The sequence below is a fragment of the Balaenoptera ricei genome, chromosome 19 (assembly GCF_028023285.1).
Source record: "Balaenoptera ricei isolate mBalRic1 chromosome 19, mBalRic1.hap2, whole genome shotgun sequence".
Classification (NCBI taxonomy): Eukaryota; Metazoa; Chordata; class Mammalia; order Artiodactyla; family Balaenopteridae; genus Balaenoptera; species Balaenoptera ricei.
In genome coordinates this window covers 45,138,622-45,155,551 of record NC_082657.1, presented here as the reverse complement: position 1 = coordinate 45,155,551, position 16,930 = coordinate 45,138,622, and the positions used below count along the sequence as shown (strand labels likewise).

Genomic DNA, 16,930 nt, shown 5'->3' with positions numbered 1-16,930 from the left:
AGAGAATAGCATGGGTTCAGACAAACAATTTTATAACAACAGTCAGAGGTTAGCAGCACGGGAGCACTCAGGCTGCCCACAGTGGCCTCAGCTTGCAGGTTCCTGCTCTCGGGGCCCCATACGCCTAACATCACTCATCTGAAGCTGTTCCAGTGCAGTCTGGAGCCTTATCACAATGCCCTCTTCCTTTTCCTCGCCCTCTTCTGGCAGTTCTGTCATGGGGAGCTGGAAGGCCTGGCTCAAATAGCTGTTGAGGGTCTGCTTGTCCAGGCTGGGATCAATGTTCATCAAGGCCTCACGTACCTTGGGTAGGGTCACCTCATCGTGGCTGCCCCCACAAAGAGAGAGAGAGATAGACCTTGACTGTCCTCTTGACCGTATACCCCAGACCCCAAGATGCCCTCTCCCAGGCTTGAGCAGTATGTAGTGCCCAGCAGCAAGCTCGGTGCATAAGGAGACCTGGGGCTTGAGGTGCTACTCTGTGGCCCAGCCTGTAGGACTTGCCTATGACTAAGTGAGCCTGAGGTCCCCAGGGTCACTCACAGTTCCAGGTCCAGCTCCTGCTTTAACTCCTGTAAGTATTCATCCTTTTCATCCATGTACTGTTCCCACAGCTTTTGCACAAAGGGCACGCTCTGGCCCTCCTCGTCCTGGGAAGGGGCCACAAGGCAGGGTGAGGGTACACGGGTTAGGGTCCAGCAGAGGCTAGGGCAGGACTGGGCAAGTTCCTGGGCCCCAACCCACCTCCATAAATAATACGCAGTAGTTGAGCAAGTCTGCATTGCTGCTGCTGGGATGCCAGCCCCCTGCCTCCATCAACTCCTGAATTCTCTCGTCCTTCTTGAAGGGGAAGGTACTCTTGAGGGCAGTGCTGTAGGGAGACACGAGGGCTGACAGGCCTGGCTGAGGCCTGCCTACCCATCTCCCCGCACCCCTCTGCCAGCCCCACTAGTGCTCAAAAGGGCAGCATGCACTGAGTCTCTGGCCTTTTCCCACCAGGCTCCCCTTCCCCCTGCACAGCTAGGAGCTTGGCCAGAGGTCATGCGGGGCTGAAATTTGGGGTGGCCAACTGGTCTCTCACCTTAACTGCTCCATGGTTAGTAGCCCCTCGTTCTGGCTGTCAGCATTGGTCATCTCCTTCAGCAGCTGTGCTATTGTCTCCTTCTGCTTGATGTACACACTCTCTTTCCTCTAGGGGGGAAGCATTGACCATCTTGCTGTTTCCTAGAGGGGTGGGGACAGAGCTGGCCTATGCCGGGGACAAAGGGTGGAGGGCCAGGCCCAAGCTTACCTTTCCCATCAAGACTGCATAGAACTGACTCATAACCTCACTGGAGTGGAAGAGCTTGGTATATTCAAAAATGGTGTAAGCCCAGGCCATGGCATCACCAGGCCCAAAGCGACGCTCCAGGAAATTGAAGAAGAAATCTGGGAACTTCTCTTTCTGCAGGGTAGGGGGAAGACTGCTTGGTCAGCCTGCCCCACAGTCGGTTGGCCCTTCTCCCTGTTCCCTAGCACCTTGAGGGACACCCCCCCACCCCCCGATGCACCAGAGGACTCAGGCACCACACCAGACCAAAATGGCTAGAGAGATCTGACCTGCTCCTCAGTGATACGTTCCTTCCAGGCATCCTTGAGGAGGTTTACCACATCCTTCTTGGTTGGCTTCTTGTTCTCCACAACGCCATCAAATCGAAGGAAAGGGGGGATGGATTCCCCATAACCCTGTATGGAACCATGTCAGCTTATCTCTGGGCCTCTCTGTAGCCCCACCAGCAAGCAGGGCAGAGCCCCAGATAGTTCCCCCAGAACCTCAAGTCTTCTCAGCAGCAACGCCTGGCCATTCTGACTCTGGCCCCAAGCCTCCTGAGCCCAGGGACTCCCCTACCAGACCAGGGAAGAAGTCTTTCTCCCGGAGCAGCCCCTCGCCAATCTCCTCCAGGAGCACATCCACCAGCTGGTCGCTGTTCTTGCCCTCGGCCAGCATTTGCCAGCGATCTCGTCCTCCAGCCACCACATCTGCGGATGGGGAGAGGGAGCTGGAGTCCAGACCACGCACTTGAGCAGTCCCTAGGGCTCCCATGGCCAGCATTACCTTTGCACTTGGACCAGTCTGGCCGTGGTGTGGAGGTGCGCTGGATCTCCTGCAGCTCAGAGTAGAACTGGTCCCGCTCCTTCAGCGTGCTCATGTGCAACTGCAGCAGCATCTCGTGCTCCTTGCGGACCTCTTCATAGTCGTCTCTCAGGCTGTCCAGCTGTGGGCAGGGCGATTGGTCCTTGCTACTCACCTGCATGGCCCTTCCCTACCCTGCCTGCCCACCAGCACCTGCTCCTGCAGATCCTTGAGGGTCTTCTCCTGCATTTCAAAGTCCCTTCTGGGCACCACGTCTCCAAAGTTGGCCTTCATGGTGTTGAGTTCCATCTGCGTGCGGGTCAGGTCTTGCCGGGCCATCTTCAGAGCCATTGTTAACTTCACGGGGTCCTCCCCCCAGACACCTGCCAGGGGGCCCGCCAGCTCATGTCACCCTGCCTCTGGGGCCTGTAGCCCAGGGCAGGGTTGAGTGTCCCTTGGGGCATGTCCCAGGTCTTCCTGCTCTCCCAGCTTGGGGACCCCTGAGTCTTTCCACAGTGCTACCAGCATAGGGCTTTGAGCTTAAATAGAGAAGCCCAGGATGTGGAGTATCAGGCCTGTCCTGCCCTTAGGGAGTCTAGGCTGCCTCAGCTGCCAGTGATTGTTTCCTTCTTAAACAACAAGTCTATGATTCTCAGGCCAGCTCAGAAGATCCACAGACCCAGGTGGCAGCAGGAACATCTCCCATCGTGAATGAGCAGATAATAGGAGAGTTGAATGAATGGGAGTGGTGAGAGCCAGACTCCTCTCCAGCACCTCTTCAGGGGAGAGAAACCCATCTCGGGCTTACCTGGGGATTGGGCTAGTGACATGTCTTCCCGCTGGTACCGTAGCTCATTCAGGTCTGCAATAAGGATCTTACGGGCATCTCGCTCGCTGAGGTAGCGCAGATACTCCTCAGCCAAGTTCTTCCTCAGTTTGGTCACCTGTTGGGAAGAGAACAAGAAAGGTAGAAGGAGGAGGAGACTGGTCATTCCTGAGAATCCAGCAAAGTGCTGAAGCTTCCTCCTGTGGAGAAAATCTGGCAGCCAAGGTGCGGGACTCTGCTGGCATTTGGGGCCATACCAAGCCAGTGCTGAGCTGAGGAGGAGGGCAGCATGTGGAGAGAGGGGTATGGGGGGGAGGTGGTGGCTCTGTATGTCATTTCAGGCAGAAGGGTGGAGAGAGGGGTATGGGGGGGAGGTGGTGGCTCTGTATGTCATTTCAGGCAGAAGGGTGGAGAGAGCTAGGGGGTCACCCCAGGGCTGAAGGCCTCAAGGTCACCCCTGGGGTCGGGGTGGGAGGGATTCAGGGAGTTGGTCACCACATTACTCCCTTTCACCTCACTCTGCAATGAGATCTTCTCCTCATTCTTCTTATCAATGAGTTTTAGCAAATTCATCTTCTCTTTCTTCAGCATGGAGATTTCATATCTCTCCTTAGCCCTCATGGCCAGGATCCTCTCGTTGCAGTCCTCGTTCACAGTGACAAGCTTCGCCTTCAGGGGCTCCAGAGCCCGAATCTTCTCCCTCTGGTGGGCTAAGCAGGGACAGGTAGGAGAGTCCCTTTGGGGCCATGGAGGACAAACAACCAGGAGACACTGATCCTGAGGTCACAGTGAGTGGCTATGTCCCTTGCAAACTCGAGGAGTCTATACATGCCTGTTCAAAGCATAGCTCCTGCTTAAGTCCTTCCTGCACTTGCTTTTAAACCAGGGGCAGAGTTCCGATGAGGACCAGAGTCTCACCTATGCCCTTTCCCCATACGGCCTTTAGTCCTGCAGCTGCACCATGCCCAGCACCTCCTGAGCCTGGTGAGGGAAGCCCCCTCACTTCCCAGGGGTACACCCTCCCTTCTGGGCTTCACTGTCAATAGAAAAGATGCTCTATTTCCCACAGATACTGCCCCACCATGCTTCCCAAGAATGGGAGGTAGTCAGTTGCCCTGGGGTGCCCTATCACATGACAGTGATAAAAAGGCTAAGGGGGGCTTGGTGACCTCAAAGCCCAGTTTGTAGCTGCCCCAGCCCTGCTGCAGAACCCAGAAGGTCAGAGTAGGATCCTCTCTGCCTCTTCCAGGCTGGGCCCAGGCAGGGAGGCTGCAGTCTTACCCAGCATCACCTCATATGCATTCTTGATGGAGGAGAGCAATGGCTTGTATGTTTTGAAGTCCTCTATGAAAAATTCAAATATCTCTCTGTAAGGCTGGCAAGAAAAGGGAAACTGTCACCTCCTGGCCTATAGCTGCCACCCTCAGTGGGACCTAAGTTTTTCTTTGCTTGGCTTAGAAGTGTTCTAGCATGAAGCTGCCAGGCGACTCACATTCAAATAAATGCCACAGGCCCCACCGGGGTCTCTCACAGTCAGGGACCTGAGGGGCAGCTCCATCCCTCTCAGCTGCTCTCTGGAGACCTCTCCTGGTGCTGTCTCTGAGACCTGGCAGACGACCTGGGTCAGGACCTCCCCCTCTCTACCTGAGCCCCCTCTCTGGCTCTCCAGGCAGCCAGCCTCCTCCATGCACTGTGCTTCAGCTGGCCTCTTACCAGTACCCCTCCCCATCTTACAGCCCTGTGGGGGCAGGAGAAGGTCTAAGGCTCTAGCCTCAAAGTAGAGGTGTGGTTTCCTGTCCCACTCAGACACACAGGAAGCTTTTGGAGGCAACATTGTGTACTGGAATGAGCACAGGCTCCCGAACCAGCCCTGAGTTTGAATCCTAGCTCCACTACTACATAGCCGGATGCCTTCTCTGAGCTTCTGCTTCTTTGTTGGTGAGGTTCCTTTAGCTTGTGAGACCATATCTAAGGCCCCACCCAGAGCCTGGCACACAGACAGTGCTCAGCAAATGCTTCTGTCAGTGACTAAGTCAGAAGTGAGGGATTCCCCGTCATCATTTCCGTTTGAGCAGGGATTTGGTGATTCCTTCCCTAATATGCATCAGAATCTAGGTTACATCTAGATTTCTCTCTGTATCTGGCTAAGTTCCTCAAACTTGGGGCTGTTGCTACTGGGCTGGTAGACATTGTATGACCCCTGCTTGCCCAACTGCCAGGATTTAGACTCCATGCACTGATACCCAATGACCCAAGGTGGGTGCTGGGGATCACAGAAGGGACTGGAGACAGCATTCAGGCCACCTGACTCAGGTAAAGAAACCCAACCCTCAGGAGAGTTTTGGTTCCATGCTGGTAGACTTGCCTGCTCACTGGCTTTGTCAGAGAACACGTTTCTCTTACCAGGAAGGGGAACCCAAAGGAGCTGGGAAAGGCTGGTCTTGCCTGAATGAAGTGCCTAGTCCTGGTGAGTAAGGTTTCTTCCCGGCCCTGCCCCTGCCCTCCCCCCAGTTATTCTGTGGCTCTGACCTGCAGCCTTAGCTCCTGGGCAGAATCTGTACCCAGGTCCAGCAGGAGGAGCTCCTTGCGTAGGTAGTTCTCTAGTTGCTCTAGGTACCTTGGCTTGGTAGTGCCCAGGGGCTGCTGCTGCCAGCTACTGCAGGGAGTGGTGGACTGAGATGTGATGGACACCCCACCAGGTCCTTGTGCCCTGGGTCTGGGGCAGCAACACCCCTGCACTGTTTCTGGGCCCAGTCCGTCCACCATCAGGCTAACCCTGGCTTACCCTACTCGCTTCCGGTAGTCATCTGAACAGGGCTTTCGATTATGCAGAATGGTCTGGTCACTGATGTATGTGGGCCTTGGGGACAGGTGGCCACCAATGGAGAACGGACAGGACTATAAGAAGGGACAGGTGGGGTTACCATGACAATATTGCTCCCCTTCCTGATGTTCCTCTCCAGGCTCCTCCTCCACTCCTGGGTTCCCCCCCCAACAACATCTCTTAATATGGTTCATAATTAAGACCATGGTCCTTAGAGAGGGATTAGATTAAACGCTAGATCCCCCTTATTGGTTATGTGACCACAGTCTGAGCCTCAGTCTCTGCATCTGTAAAATGGGAATGGTTGTGCTCCCCATTGCATTGTATTGATGTGAGAATGCAACGAGAAAGAATAGAGGGTGGTTTACACAGACTCAGGCACCTTCTAGGAGTTCTTCTTCTCTTCTGTAGGTTTGTCAGTGAGTATTGAATACCTGTGCTATGAAAACAGATATGAGTACTTACTGGGACCATCTCTTGCCCCCACAGCACAGTCCAGCTAAAGAGAGACAGGGGAGGGCAGGCCCAGCCTCAAGCCTGGACTCTCAGGCAGGACTGCAGAGATGCAGCAGGGTGACCTGTGGACCCCAGGAGAAGACTAGGCTCTACCCCCTGGGGGAGGGGGAGGGGAGAGATGGTAGGGCCCTGAAGCAGTGGGATCTCATTTTGAACCTTGAGCAGGGGTAGGGGGTAGTAGTATTTATGAGCTTGTTTTTTAAACTTTTTATGAAATACTCAAAACATGAGAGAAAAAAATGACTCTCTTACCCAGTGAAGCCTACTTCGAGGGTTCATCCATTCAGTCATTCATTTGTTCATCAAACATTTCTGGGTCCATAGCACATGCCAGCCCCTGCTGGGTTCTGGGACATGAAGGAAGCTGGGGGTATGATGGAAGTGGGACGACAAGTGAACTGATAAGCAGGTAGTAACCGAAGCCGATGCAGGTCACAGGAGTGTGGGGGCCCTGACTGGAGGGTGCCAGGGGAGGCTGGTCCTCTTAGAGGAGGAAGTGATTGTGTCAGTGATTTCAGTAAAGCTTGAGTGACTTCATGGGAGGAGCTGAGGTCACTCTGGAAGAGAGTGATGTGTCAGGGGAGGTGGGGGGGTGCACAAAGACTGCCTGGGTAGCACCAATACCTCAGGGAAACAGCAGGAGTTTTGAAGGGCTCTGAACAGGGGCCAATGCCCAAGGAGGGCAGGCTGGCTGAGGCTGAGGTCTGGGCTGGCCAGTGCAGAGGGGACAGAGATGAAGCGGCAGCTTCATGCCTAAGGGCAGTCCTCAAAGCCTTACTTGTGACTATGAAAATATCAGAAAACTCCTAAGTGTCTAAAAACAGAAGATTCTTATACAGGTATGAAATGTTTACGAAGAGGCTTAACATGCACTATATCTCTAAGGGTTAAGTAAAGCCTGAAATTAGAGAATAAGCACAACCAGGTAAGATGAAAACCCGGAAAAGATGGAGGAAATAATCCAAAAGGCTATCAGTAATTATTCTCCAATGATAGGCCCATGGGTGCTTACGTGTCTGTAATCGTGTATTTTTCAAAATTTTCTACAATGCACATAAGTTACTTTGAAATCTAAAAGAACATTGAATTATTGAATTCAGTATTAAAGCCTCCTCTGTGGAAGGCCCTGAGCCCAGCTTCCAGGTTCTTCTGAGATGGAGAGAGACTAGGCCTACCACCCATGTCCCACACATCCAGGTTCTAGGAGTCCTTCCAGGCTAATGGTAACTGGCTCCTGACCCTCTTAATGTGGAAAATGCCACTGTCTCCTTGGGCTCTTCTTTGCATTCTATTAGTTCTACCTATTTTTTCTCAATCTTGCAATCATTCATCCTTTCCCTAAATATTTTGGAAAGTACATAGTAAGCCTTGTTGCTAGGTCCCAGGGAGGACTCCAGCCTCTTGCAGGGGTCTAGGTTGACCTATCTCTGTACTTCCAGAACTGATGGCATCATACTTCACACTCTTCGTAGTCTTTTTTTTTTTCCTAATTGAAGTATAGTTGATTTACAATGTTGTGTTAACACTCTTCATAGTCTTAAGTAGCACTCAGCAAATATTGTGGAATAAATATTTAAGGGAGCACAATAATTTAGCTGGATGCAAGGCATAATAAAAACGAAAACGCTACTTATTGGGTGTATATGTTCACACATGCTTTCCCTGGGTCAAGAATGCTCCAGCTTGACTATTCAACCTTAGCATCTCAGGGGTTCTCCCTGATACTCTTCCCAATCCCAACGCCCACACTTTCCCATCATCACACCCCCATCTTCTCTCAGAAACACAGACTTTGTCTGTCTTGTTTACCACTGTATCCACAGTGCCTGGCACACAGTCGGAATCAACAAATATTTGTTGAATAGATAAAAACATAGGGGAGGAAAGAGAGATGATGAAACAGAATTGTAAAGAGTTTAAAGCCCTCCTATCAAAATAAGCTACATCAAGCAGAGAAAGGTAAAAGACAAATACTAAGAGTAATACAGCTGATAATGACAAGTCAGTAGATTTATACATACATTAAATGGAAATAAAGAAGGACAATCTTTTAATATATACAAAAAACTAATCATAGGCCACAGATAAGGTGTTAACACATTTTTAAATGAGAAACTGTATACCTTGCATTTCCTGATATAATACAATGAAATAAGAAATGATAATATAAACATACCTCTAAAACACTTAACCATTTACAGAAATTTAAAAATAAATATTTTTCCCGACCCATTTATTACTTAAAGTAAAAATACAACATGTTATAGAAATTACATGTTCAAAATGTTTGGGAGGGCTTCCCTGGTGGCGCAGTGGTTGAGAATCTGCCTGCTAATGCAGGGGACACGGGTTCGAGCCCTGGTCTGGGAAGATCCCACATGCCGCGGAGCAGCTGGGCCCGTGAGCCACAACTGCTGAGCCTGCGCGTCTGGAGCCTGTGCCCCGCGGCAGGAGGGGCCGCGGTGGTGAAAGGCCCGCGCACCGCGATGAAGAGCGGTCCCCGCACCGCGATGAAGAGTGGCCCCCACTTGCCGCAACTAGAGAAAGCCCTCGCACGAACCGAAGACCCAGCACAGCCAAAAATAAATAAATAAATAAAAATAAAAGTAGCTATAAAAAAAAAAAATTTAAGGAAAAAAAAAAAAAGGGTAGGTTTAAAAAAAAAATGTTTGGGATATGATCAGAAAAGCACTCACAAGTATTTAATTGCTTAAAATCCTTTCACTATCTAAAAAAAAATGGTTGGGGCTTCCCTGGTGGCGCAGTGGTTAAGAATCCGCCTGCCAATGCAGGGGACACGGGTTCGAGCCCTGGTCCAGGAAGATCCCAGTGCCGCGGAGCAACTAAGCCCGTGCGCCACAACTACTGAGCCTGCACTCCAGATTCCACAAGCCACAACTACTGAAGCCCGCACACCTAGAGCCCGTGCTCCGCAACAAGAGAAGCCACCGCAATGAGAAGCCTGTGCACCGCAACAAGGAGTAGCCCCCACTCGCCACAACTAGAGAAAGCCCGCGCGCAGCAATGAAGACCCAACGCAGCCAATAAATAAATAAATAAATAAATAAATAAATCGTTCTGATGAACCTAGGGGCAGGACAGGAATAAAGACGCAGACATAGAGAATGGACTTGAGGACATGGGGAGGGGGGAAGGGTAAGCTGGGACGAAGTGAGAGAGTAGTATTAACGTATGTACACTACCAAATATAAAATAGCTAGCTAGTGGGAAGCAGCTGCATGGCACAGGGAAATCAGCTCAGTGCTTTGTGACCACCTAGAGGGGTCGGATAGGGAAGGTGGGAGGGATGTGCAAGAGGGAGGGGATATGGGGATATTTGTATACATATAGCTGATTCACTTTGTTATACAGCAGAAACTAACACAACATTGTAAAGCAATTACACTACAATAAACATGTAAAAAAATAAAATAAAATAAAATCCTTTCACTATTAGGAAAGAAAGCCTTAAGCCTGTGGTTGCCTGAAAAGGAAAAAAATATCATAATAAAAATTTTAAACATAGGAAATAAAAGTAGAAATAGATAAACTGGAAACATGAGAAGCCAAACTTAAAAATCAAGACAGAAAAAGTTTTCTTGAAAGACTATTAAAATTGATGTGATTTTTATAAAAGGACAAAGTAACCCTGGAAGACACCTGGGAAGTTGTCAAAGAAACACCTAACCCTGGTCAGTTAATGGTAAGTTTTTCACATTTTCAAGAGGCCAGGCCAACAGGCACATGAAAAGATGCTCAATATCGTTAATTATTAGAGAAATGCAAATCAAAACTACAATGAGGTATCACCTCACACCAGTCAGAATGGCCATGATTAAAAAGTCTACAAATAATAAATGCTGGAGAGGGTGTGGAGAAAAAGGAACCCTCCTAAACTGTTGGTGGGAATGTAAATTGGTGCAGCCACTGTGGAGAACAGTATGGAGGTTTTTTTAAAAAACTAAAAATAGATTTACCATATGATCCTGCTCCTGGGCATATTTCCAGAGAAAATTGTAATTCGAAAAGATACATGCACCCCAACGTTCATAGCAGCACTATTTACAACAGCCAAGACGTGGAAGCAACCTGAGTGTTGATCAACAGATGAATGGCTGAAGAAGAGTTGGTATGTATATACAATGGAATACTACTCAGCCATAAAAAAGAATGCGATAATGCCGTTTGCAGCAACACGGATGGACCTAGAGATTATCATATTAATGAAGTAAGTCAGACAAAGACAAATATCATATAATATCACTTATATGTGGAATTTAAAAAAATGATACAAATGAACTTATTTACAAAACATAAATAGACTCACAGGCACAGAAAACAAACTTATGGTTACCAAAGGGGATAGAGGGGTGGGTGTGGGGGAGATAAATTAAGAGTTTGGGATTAACATATACACACTACTATATATAAAACTGCTAAACAACAAGGACCTACTGTACAGCACAGGGAACTATATTCAATATCTTGTAATAACCTATAATGGAAAAGAACCTGAAAAAGAATATATATATTATATATGTAAAGCTGAATTACTTTTCTGTACACTTAAAACTAAGACAACATTGTAAATTAACCAGACTTCAGTTAAAAACAAACAAACAAAAAACAAGAACAAAAACAAAGGGAGACTAGCCTTGAAAATTTCCTGAGCAGACAAAACCAGTTTAGTCATAGAAATAAAGCTTAATTTAGCTTATTTTGGGAGACATAAAAAATAAAAAAGGCCCATCTTCCTGCTCTGTCTGCCGTTTCTGTAAAGAGAAAAAGTCACCCTATTTTGATTGCTGGGCATATGCTGCTTTCTTGTCCCGGTTGTTAACAGCTGGTAAGGCCTCCGCAAGCGGGTGGTTGGAAGGCGGCGTTCCCGGGAGCTCCGTGCTCTCTGCTTCCCCCTGCAGGTGAAAACGGGAAGGGCGGCCCCGGGGGTCGGGGGCGGCAGGAGGCAACAGCGTCCTCTGGTGGTTGAGAACGGTGTCACTGCCGCCGCGCAGAAGAAAGGGAGTGAAAGAGCCTGGCCCCAGGTCCGCTGAGTAGGTGGCAGCTGAGGGGGATGGGGAGCAGGCGCCCCAAGTAATCGGATCTTTCGGGACTGTGGCTGCGCTTGGTCTCCGCTTGGAGTCCACACTACCCCTTTCCCTCCCTGATGTCAGGGTCCCCATGTTTGAAGTCCCCAGCCTCACAAAGTGTACAGCTCATGTGTCCCCAGATCCTCCAGACAAGACACACTCCCACAAAGAAAACCACCACAGCCCACAGTTCTCCACTGTGAGCTGGAGTTATAAATTTGCTCAGATGTGTTTTTTCACCTGTAAGATTTGGACAATGGCTGTTTGCTTGTTAAATAGTAATAACAATCTTATGATCATATCAACAAAAGCCCCCAAATCTTAATAACACAGTATTTTTTTTTAATTTGAGGGAAGAATATTCTTTTTTTTTTTGCCATGCCACGTGGCATGCAGGAATGTAGGATCTTAGCTCCCAGACCGGGATGGAACCTGTGCCCCCTGTAGTGGAAGTGTGGAGTCCTAACCACTGGACCGCCAGGGAATTCCCCAGCATTCATTTTCATATAAAAATTTTAAAGAACATGAATGGAGGGAGAACCTGTCATGAGGCTGGTAAAGAGTCTCTACTTCCAGTGCAGAGCAACAGCGCAATGGAGAAACATCCTTTACTACTGTCTTCACATACATACAGCAATTATGGTGCACATATGCCAGCCACTCAAGTACCACATCAGGCACTGTGGCCGTAAAGACAAAAAGATATAGTCATAGCTCTGAAGGACCTTGACAGATCTGGTGGGACCATCCCAGCACCCAGCACAATGCTTGGCTCATGGCAGGCTGGATGAAGAAATGAGGTCCACTCCAGAATCCTGAGTTGCAGGGGAAGGTTATCTGTGGGCAGGAGCTGAGTCCCTCTCTGCTTGGGGAGGTCTGGGAAGGCTTTTCCGGTGAGGTGCAGCAAGTGTGCACGCTCCCACCCCAGAGCCTGCTGGGCCTGGCCTCTGAGCCACACTCCCCTAACTGGGGAGAAGCCGCTTGGTGGGGCATGTTTCAGGTGGGTGGTGCTTTTGGGTTGCAGAGAGGGAGGCAGAAAGGATCTGGGGATCAAAATTTAGGGTTCCAACAGGACACGGCCACTAACCAGCAGCGTCTTCCGTTTCTGAGAAAGCTTGCGTTTCTGGGTATTCTTGGCTTCTGTGAGGAAGGAATCATCTACAATCACTCCTAAAGGTCGCAAGTGTGCTCTGCACAGAGAAGGAGAAGGAAGTGGTGGGTGACAGAGCCTTGAGTGGGGAGTACACTTGCACTCTTCCCAGAGCCACAAGACATGGCTTCCTTTCCCCTCAGAGTCAGGCTCTGGGTCTTCCAAGTGCTGCCTCTAGATTCCCAGAGGTGCTGCCAACAAGCTCCTGGCTCGGGGCCCAAACCATTTTCCCACATTCCCAGAAACCTTCTCCTCATCACTAGAGTCTCACCAACTCCTGCAGTGGCAGGACACCTTCACCATGAACCCAGAGAACCCTGCAGGCCTATACTTCCCTTCAGTGTTTAGCTGTGGCTGTGATGACAGTTCCATGAATGTGACAGCCACATTCTGGGGGTGTGATACCAAAAGCAGGTGCTATAGGACAAGAAGTACAGGGTCTGGGGTCCAAGAGCCAGGGTGGGAGTCTTGAGCCTCTACTTACTGGCTGATAGGGCCCAGAGGCTGACATCTGTGTTTCCAATAGGGAACCCCTTGGGCAAGTCATTTAACTTCTTTCAGCCCAGTTTCCTCACAAGGAGGTGGAGACAGTTCTTGCATTTTCTACCTCACAATGTTGTTGTGAAGTTTAAATAAGAGTAAAAGAGATATGCACAAATAACCTGTAGGGACTTCCTCGGTGGCGCAGTGGTTAAGAATCCGCCTTCCAATGCAGGGGACACGGGTTCGAGCCCTGGTACAGGAAGATCCCACATGCCGCAGAGCTACTAAGTCCATGCACCACAACTACTGAAGCCCGCACACCTAGAGCCTGTGCTCTGAAACAAGAGAAGCCACTGCAATGAGAAGCCTGCACACCTCAACGAAGAGTAGCCCCCGCTCGCCACAACTAGAAAAAGCCAGCACGCAGCAATGAAGACTCAATGCAGCCAAAAAATTAAAAATTAAAAAATTAATTAATTAAAAAAAATAACCTGTAAACTGCAAGGAGCTGCAGAGATATTAACTGTGACAGCAGGATGTGGGAAAAGTGGATCATAAGGATCCACTTTTAACTCCTAGGCCTCTTGGGGAGAGCCATCATTGCTCAAGCTAGGAAGGCATTTGGGGGTCTAGAGGGAGGGCTGCCTGTGGGCAGTCAGACTTAGGTGGAACAAAAGGAAGAAGTGATCCCAGTAATCCATGGTGGCAGCGGGTGGGAGTGATTATGCTGCCAGAAAGACTTGTGTCTTCATTCCCCTTGCTAGCTGGTGACCTTGGGTATGCTGTTTAACCTCTTGAACCTCAGTGTCTTTGTCCATAAAACTGAGACAAGGATTACCCAAACTCCAGGGAAGTTAAGAGCAGTGACGTGAACCCAGTTGGGAAACCCTGTCCTGCAGGGTTCTTCAGTCCTACTTCATGGAGCAGTGACACCCCAAACTCCAGTTCTCTATTGTCTCTAAACTGAACAAATGTGAGCAAACCATGTAGAATACACAGCCGGTGTGGAAAAGGAAAGGCTTTTGCTCAAATGTTTATGGGTTTGAGACAGGATGCAGCAGATCAACCCATCTGCTCACTGGGTTAAATCATACCTTCCTGTCAAGACCAGTCAATTTTCTAAACTCTGTTCTTGCTCCTGCTGGAACTACCACATGGGGCAAGGTAAGCAAGAAAACTATGGGGAACTCTACAAATCCTGAGAAGTTGCCAGATGGAAAATCTCAGTAGGTAACATGTTAGGTTTTTTTTGTTTTTTGTTTGTTTTTTCAGAAAGAACTCAGTGAGAGACAAAGTGATAGGTAGGAGGTGAATTTATTTGGAGAGAAACACACTCCACAGACAGAGTGTGGGCCATCTCAAAGGCGAGAGCGGCCGGTAACATGTTAGTTTTGAATGCCAAGGGAGACAGTAGTCAAAAACAGATTCGCAAATGTTAATTTTAAAAACACCTGGGGCTTCCCTGGTGGCACAGTGGTTAAGAATCCACCTGCCAATGCAGGGACACAGGTTCGAGCCCTGGCCCAGGAAGATCCCGCATGCCGTGGATCAACTAAGCCTGTGTGCCACAACTACTGAGCCTGCGCTCTAGAGCCTGTGAGCCACAGCTACTGAGCCCACAGGCTGCAACTACTGAAGCCCACGAGCCACAACTACTGAGCCCACATGCTGCAACTACTGAAGCCCGCGCGCCTAGAGCCCGTGCTCCGCAACAAGAGAAGCCACTGCAATGAGAAGCCTGTGCACCGCAACGAAGAGTAGCCCCCACTCGCCGCAACTAGAGAAAGCCCGCGTGCAGCAATGAAGACCCAAAGCAGCCAAAAATAAATAAATAAAATAAATAAATTTAAAAACACCTGGTAGAGTCTATACACTTATCCAAAAAGCTTAGGATGCTTCTTTAGTATTATATTAAATATTTTACACCAATTCTCAGAGAGGAATGGGAAATAGATTATCTATATTTCTACTTCAAAGGTGGAGAAAACTCAGTTATTTAACTAATGGCAAGCAGTGGGTTTGACAGGGGTAAGTCCTGGTATTGAGTGAAGTCAAGCTACTGAGTTCCATCCACAAATCTACTGTGCCAGGGATGTGAGGCTGAAAGGAGAAAGCCAATGGGGAGGAGAAACCTGCCGCAGGAAAATGCACAATTCAAAGGTCCCTTTATTTATTTTTTTGGCTACACTGTGTGGCTTGCAGGATCTTAGTTCCCCGAGCAGGGATTGAACCCAGGCCCTCGGCAGTGAGAGTGCAGTGTCCTAACCACTGGACCACCAGGGAATTCCCTCAAAGTCCCTTTTAGAGGGTCCTGCTGACATTCGTGTAGTGCTAAGTTCTGGCTTATGCTTCATCATCCTGGCCCTGCTCTAAGGGCAGCTGGAGGAGGACACCTACACTATTCCTCTAAGGGAAGCAGTGAGCTTGGCCCAATATACTATACACTACTAAACACTGGTGAATGAAGAATATGGGCAGGAATGATGTTTTGTACTGTCACCAAATTCAGCATCAGCAATTATATTGTGCTTCCTTCTTAAAATACATGGGGATTCTCTTTCTGAGTCTGTTTCATATCCCTTTCAAACACGATTGCAGTTTCCTAAATCATTCGTGTGTTGGGTAACAACACTCTTTCTCAAGCCTGCTGTCTGGTTTTTGTGATTCATTTTGTGACTTTTCTCGGCTTTCTCTGTCAAGGCAGCATTTAATTTCTTGACTTTTCTAGGCTTTCTCTGTCAAGGCAGCTGACCATGGGGGATTAGAGTTTAGGTGAGATCAGGTTTTTTGCATTAGGAATGAGTAGAAGCAAGAAAATACATTCATTAAACACTTACTGAATGCCTATTATGTGCAAGAGCTATCATGAGAGCTTCATATATGCTGCCTAAATTTTCCCAACAGTTTAACGTGGGCTGTGTCATTCCCATGTCTGAGATATGGAAACAGAGGCCCAGAACTTAAGGGCCTTCTCTTAGCTCTCAGAGCTAGAAAGGTATTTAGCCAAAATTTTTGTTTTAATATGTATACTTTGTGGCTTTCCTGGCTAACAGAGCTTGTTATCATATTTGCAGTGTCCAGATGCTGCACCCCTGAATACAGGCAGGAGCTACCTTGAGGCCATGGGATGTTCTTGGGCTGCTTAGAGATGCTTCTTTGTCATAAGCCAGTGGGTGAAGAGGTTGTTTATCCTTGTGGCTAAGATCTCAGGTTTGGGTCTCACATGGCTGGATTCAAATACTAGCTCCATCACTTATAAACATGTGTAAGACACATGATCTCTTCAGGATTCTATTTCTTTATTTGTAAAATAGTGATATTACTACCTCATAGAGTTGTTGTGAGGGTTAAATATGGTGTATAGAGCACTCGGCACATAATACACGCTCAATACGAAAAAGCTGGCTATTACTAATGATCAAGTGCTCCTGCCCTTTTACTAGAATGTAACGACCTTCCTGGGCTGACATGTCATCTGAGATTCTAACTGTTTCTGGACCACTGATCCTGTGGGGCTGGAGCCCCAAACCAATGGACAGAGACAGGAGGTGCAGAGGTCCGAATCAGGTACCATTTCTCTTTCTGGAAGTACTCAAGGCCTCCTCTCCGCCCTCAGCCCGGCCAGCGCCTACCTCGACGTGGTCGCGAAGCTGGGGCGCTGCGGCTTCGGGGAGTCCATGACCCTAGGGCAGCCGGGCAGCCAGCACTCGTGGCCTGGGAAGCTGTGGTAGTTTACAGCCCGTAGTCATGGCGACCAGGTCCCAGCAGCCCAGCGGAGGGGACGGGGTCAGGATTGTGCCACGCCTCCGAGCCCCGCACCCGCGGGCCGGGAGGAAGGCCAAGTAGCAAAGGTGGACTCGAACCGGGAATAGGGTCTCCTCAGAGTCAGTCACTATAGCGGATATGACCCTAGCGACCAGAACTGAGGCAG

The 16,930-nt window shown here is 49.0% G+C and overlaps 1 protein-coding gene across 2 annotated transcripts; it reads right to left on the bottom strand.

The window, feature by feature from the left end:
- Positions 1-15: 15 nt before the first annotated feature.
- On the bottom strand, positions 16-16,886 carry TSNAXIP1 (translin associated factor X interacting protein 1). 2 transcript variants are annotated; one of them, XM_059904292.1, is made up of 16 exons: positions 16,632-16,886; positions 12,454-12,556; positions 5,725-5,837; positions 5,469-5,595; positions 4,221-4,314; positions 3,453-3,649; positions 2,922-3,057; positions 2,327-2,496; positions 2,096-2,255; positions 1,889-2,019; positions 1,600-1,725; positions 1,292-1,444; positions 1,082-1,191; positions 745-871; positions 544-650; positions 16-328 (listed from the first exon to the last, which is right to left on the bottom strand). In XM_059904292.1, exons 1-16 carry the CDS (start codon positions 16,676-16,678, stop codon positions 88-90), a joined length of 2,142 nt encoding a protein of 713 aa, XP_059760275.1. In that variant the 5' UTR covers positions 16,679-16,886; the 3' UTR covers positions 16-87. The 2 variants fall into 2 exon arrangements, with proteins under 2 accessions (XP_059760275.1, XP_059760274.1); XM_059904291.1 differs by lacking the exons at positions 5,469-5,595; positions 12,454-12,556; positions 16,632-16,886 and adding an exon at positions 6,532-6,942.
- Between the last annotated feature and the right edge of the window lie 44 nt (positions 16,887-16,930).

Coding starts and splice junctions, on each gene's coding strand:
- TSNAXIP1 (XM_059904292.1), bottom strand. CDS start 16,678: ATGGACTCCCCGAAGCCGCAGCGCCCCAGCTTCGCGACCACGTCGAG. Junction 2,020..2,095: donor AGACTGGTCCAAGTGCAAAG/GTAATGCTGGCC, acceptor CCCCATCCGCAG/ATGTGGTGGCTGGAGGACGA. Junction 1,726..1,888: donor AAGACTTCTTCCCTGGTCTG/GTAGGGGAGTCC, acceptor GGTTCCATACAG/GGTTATGGGGAATCCATCCC.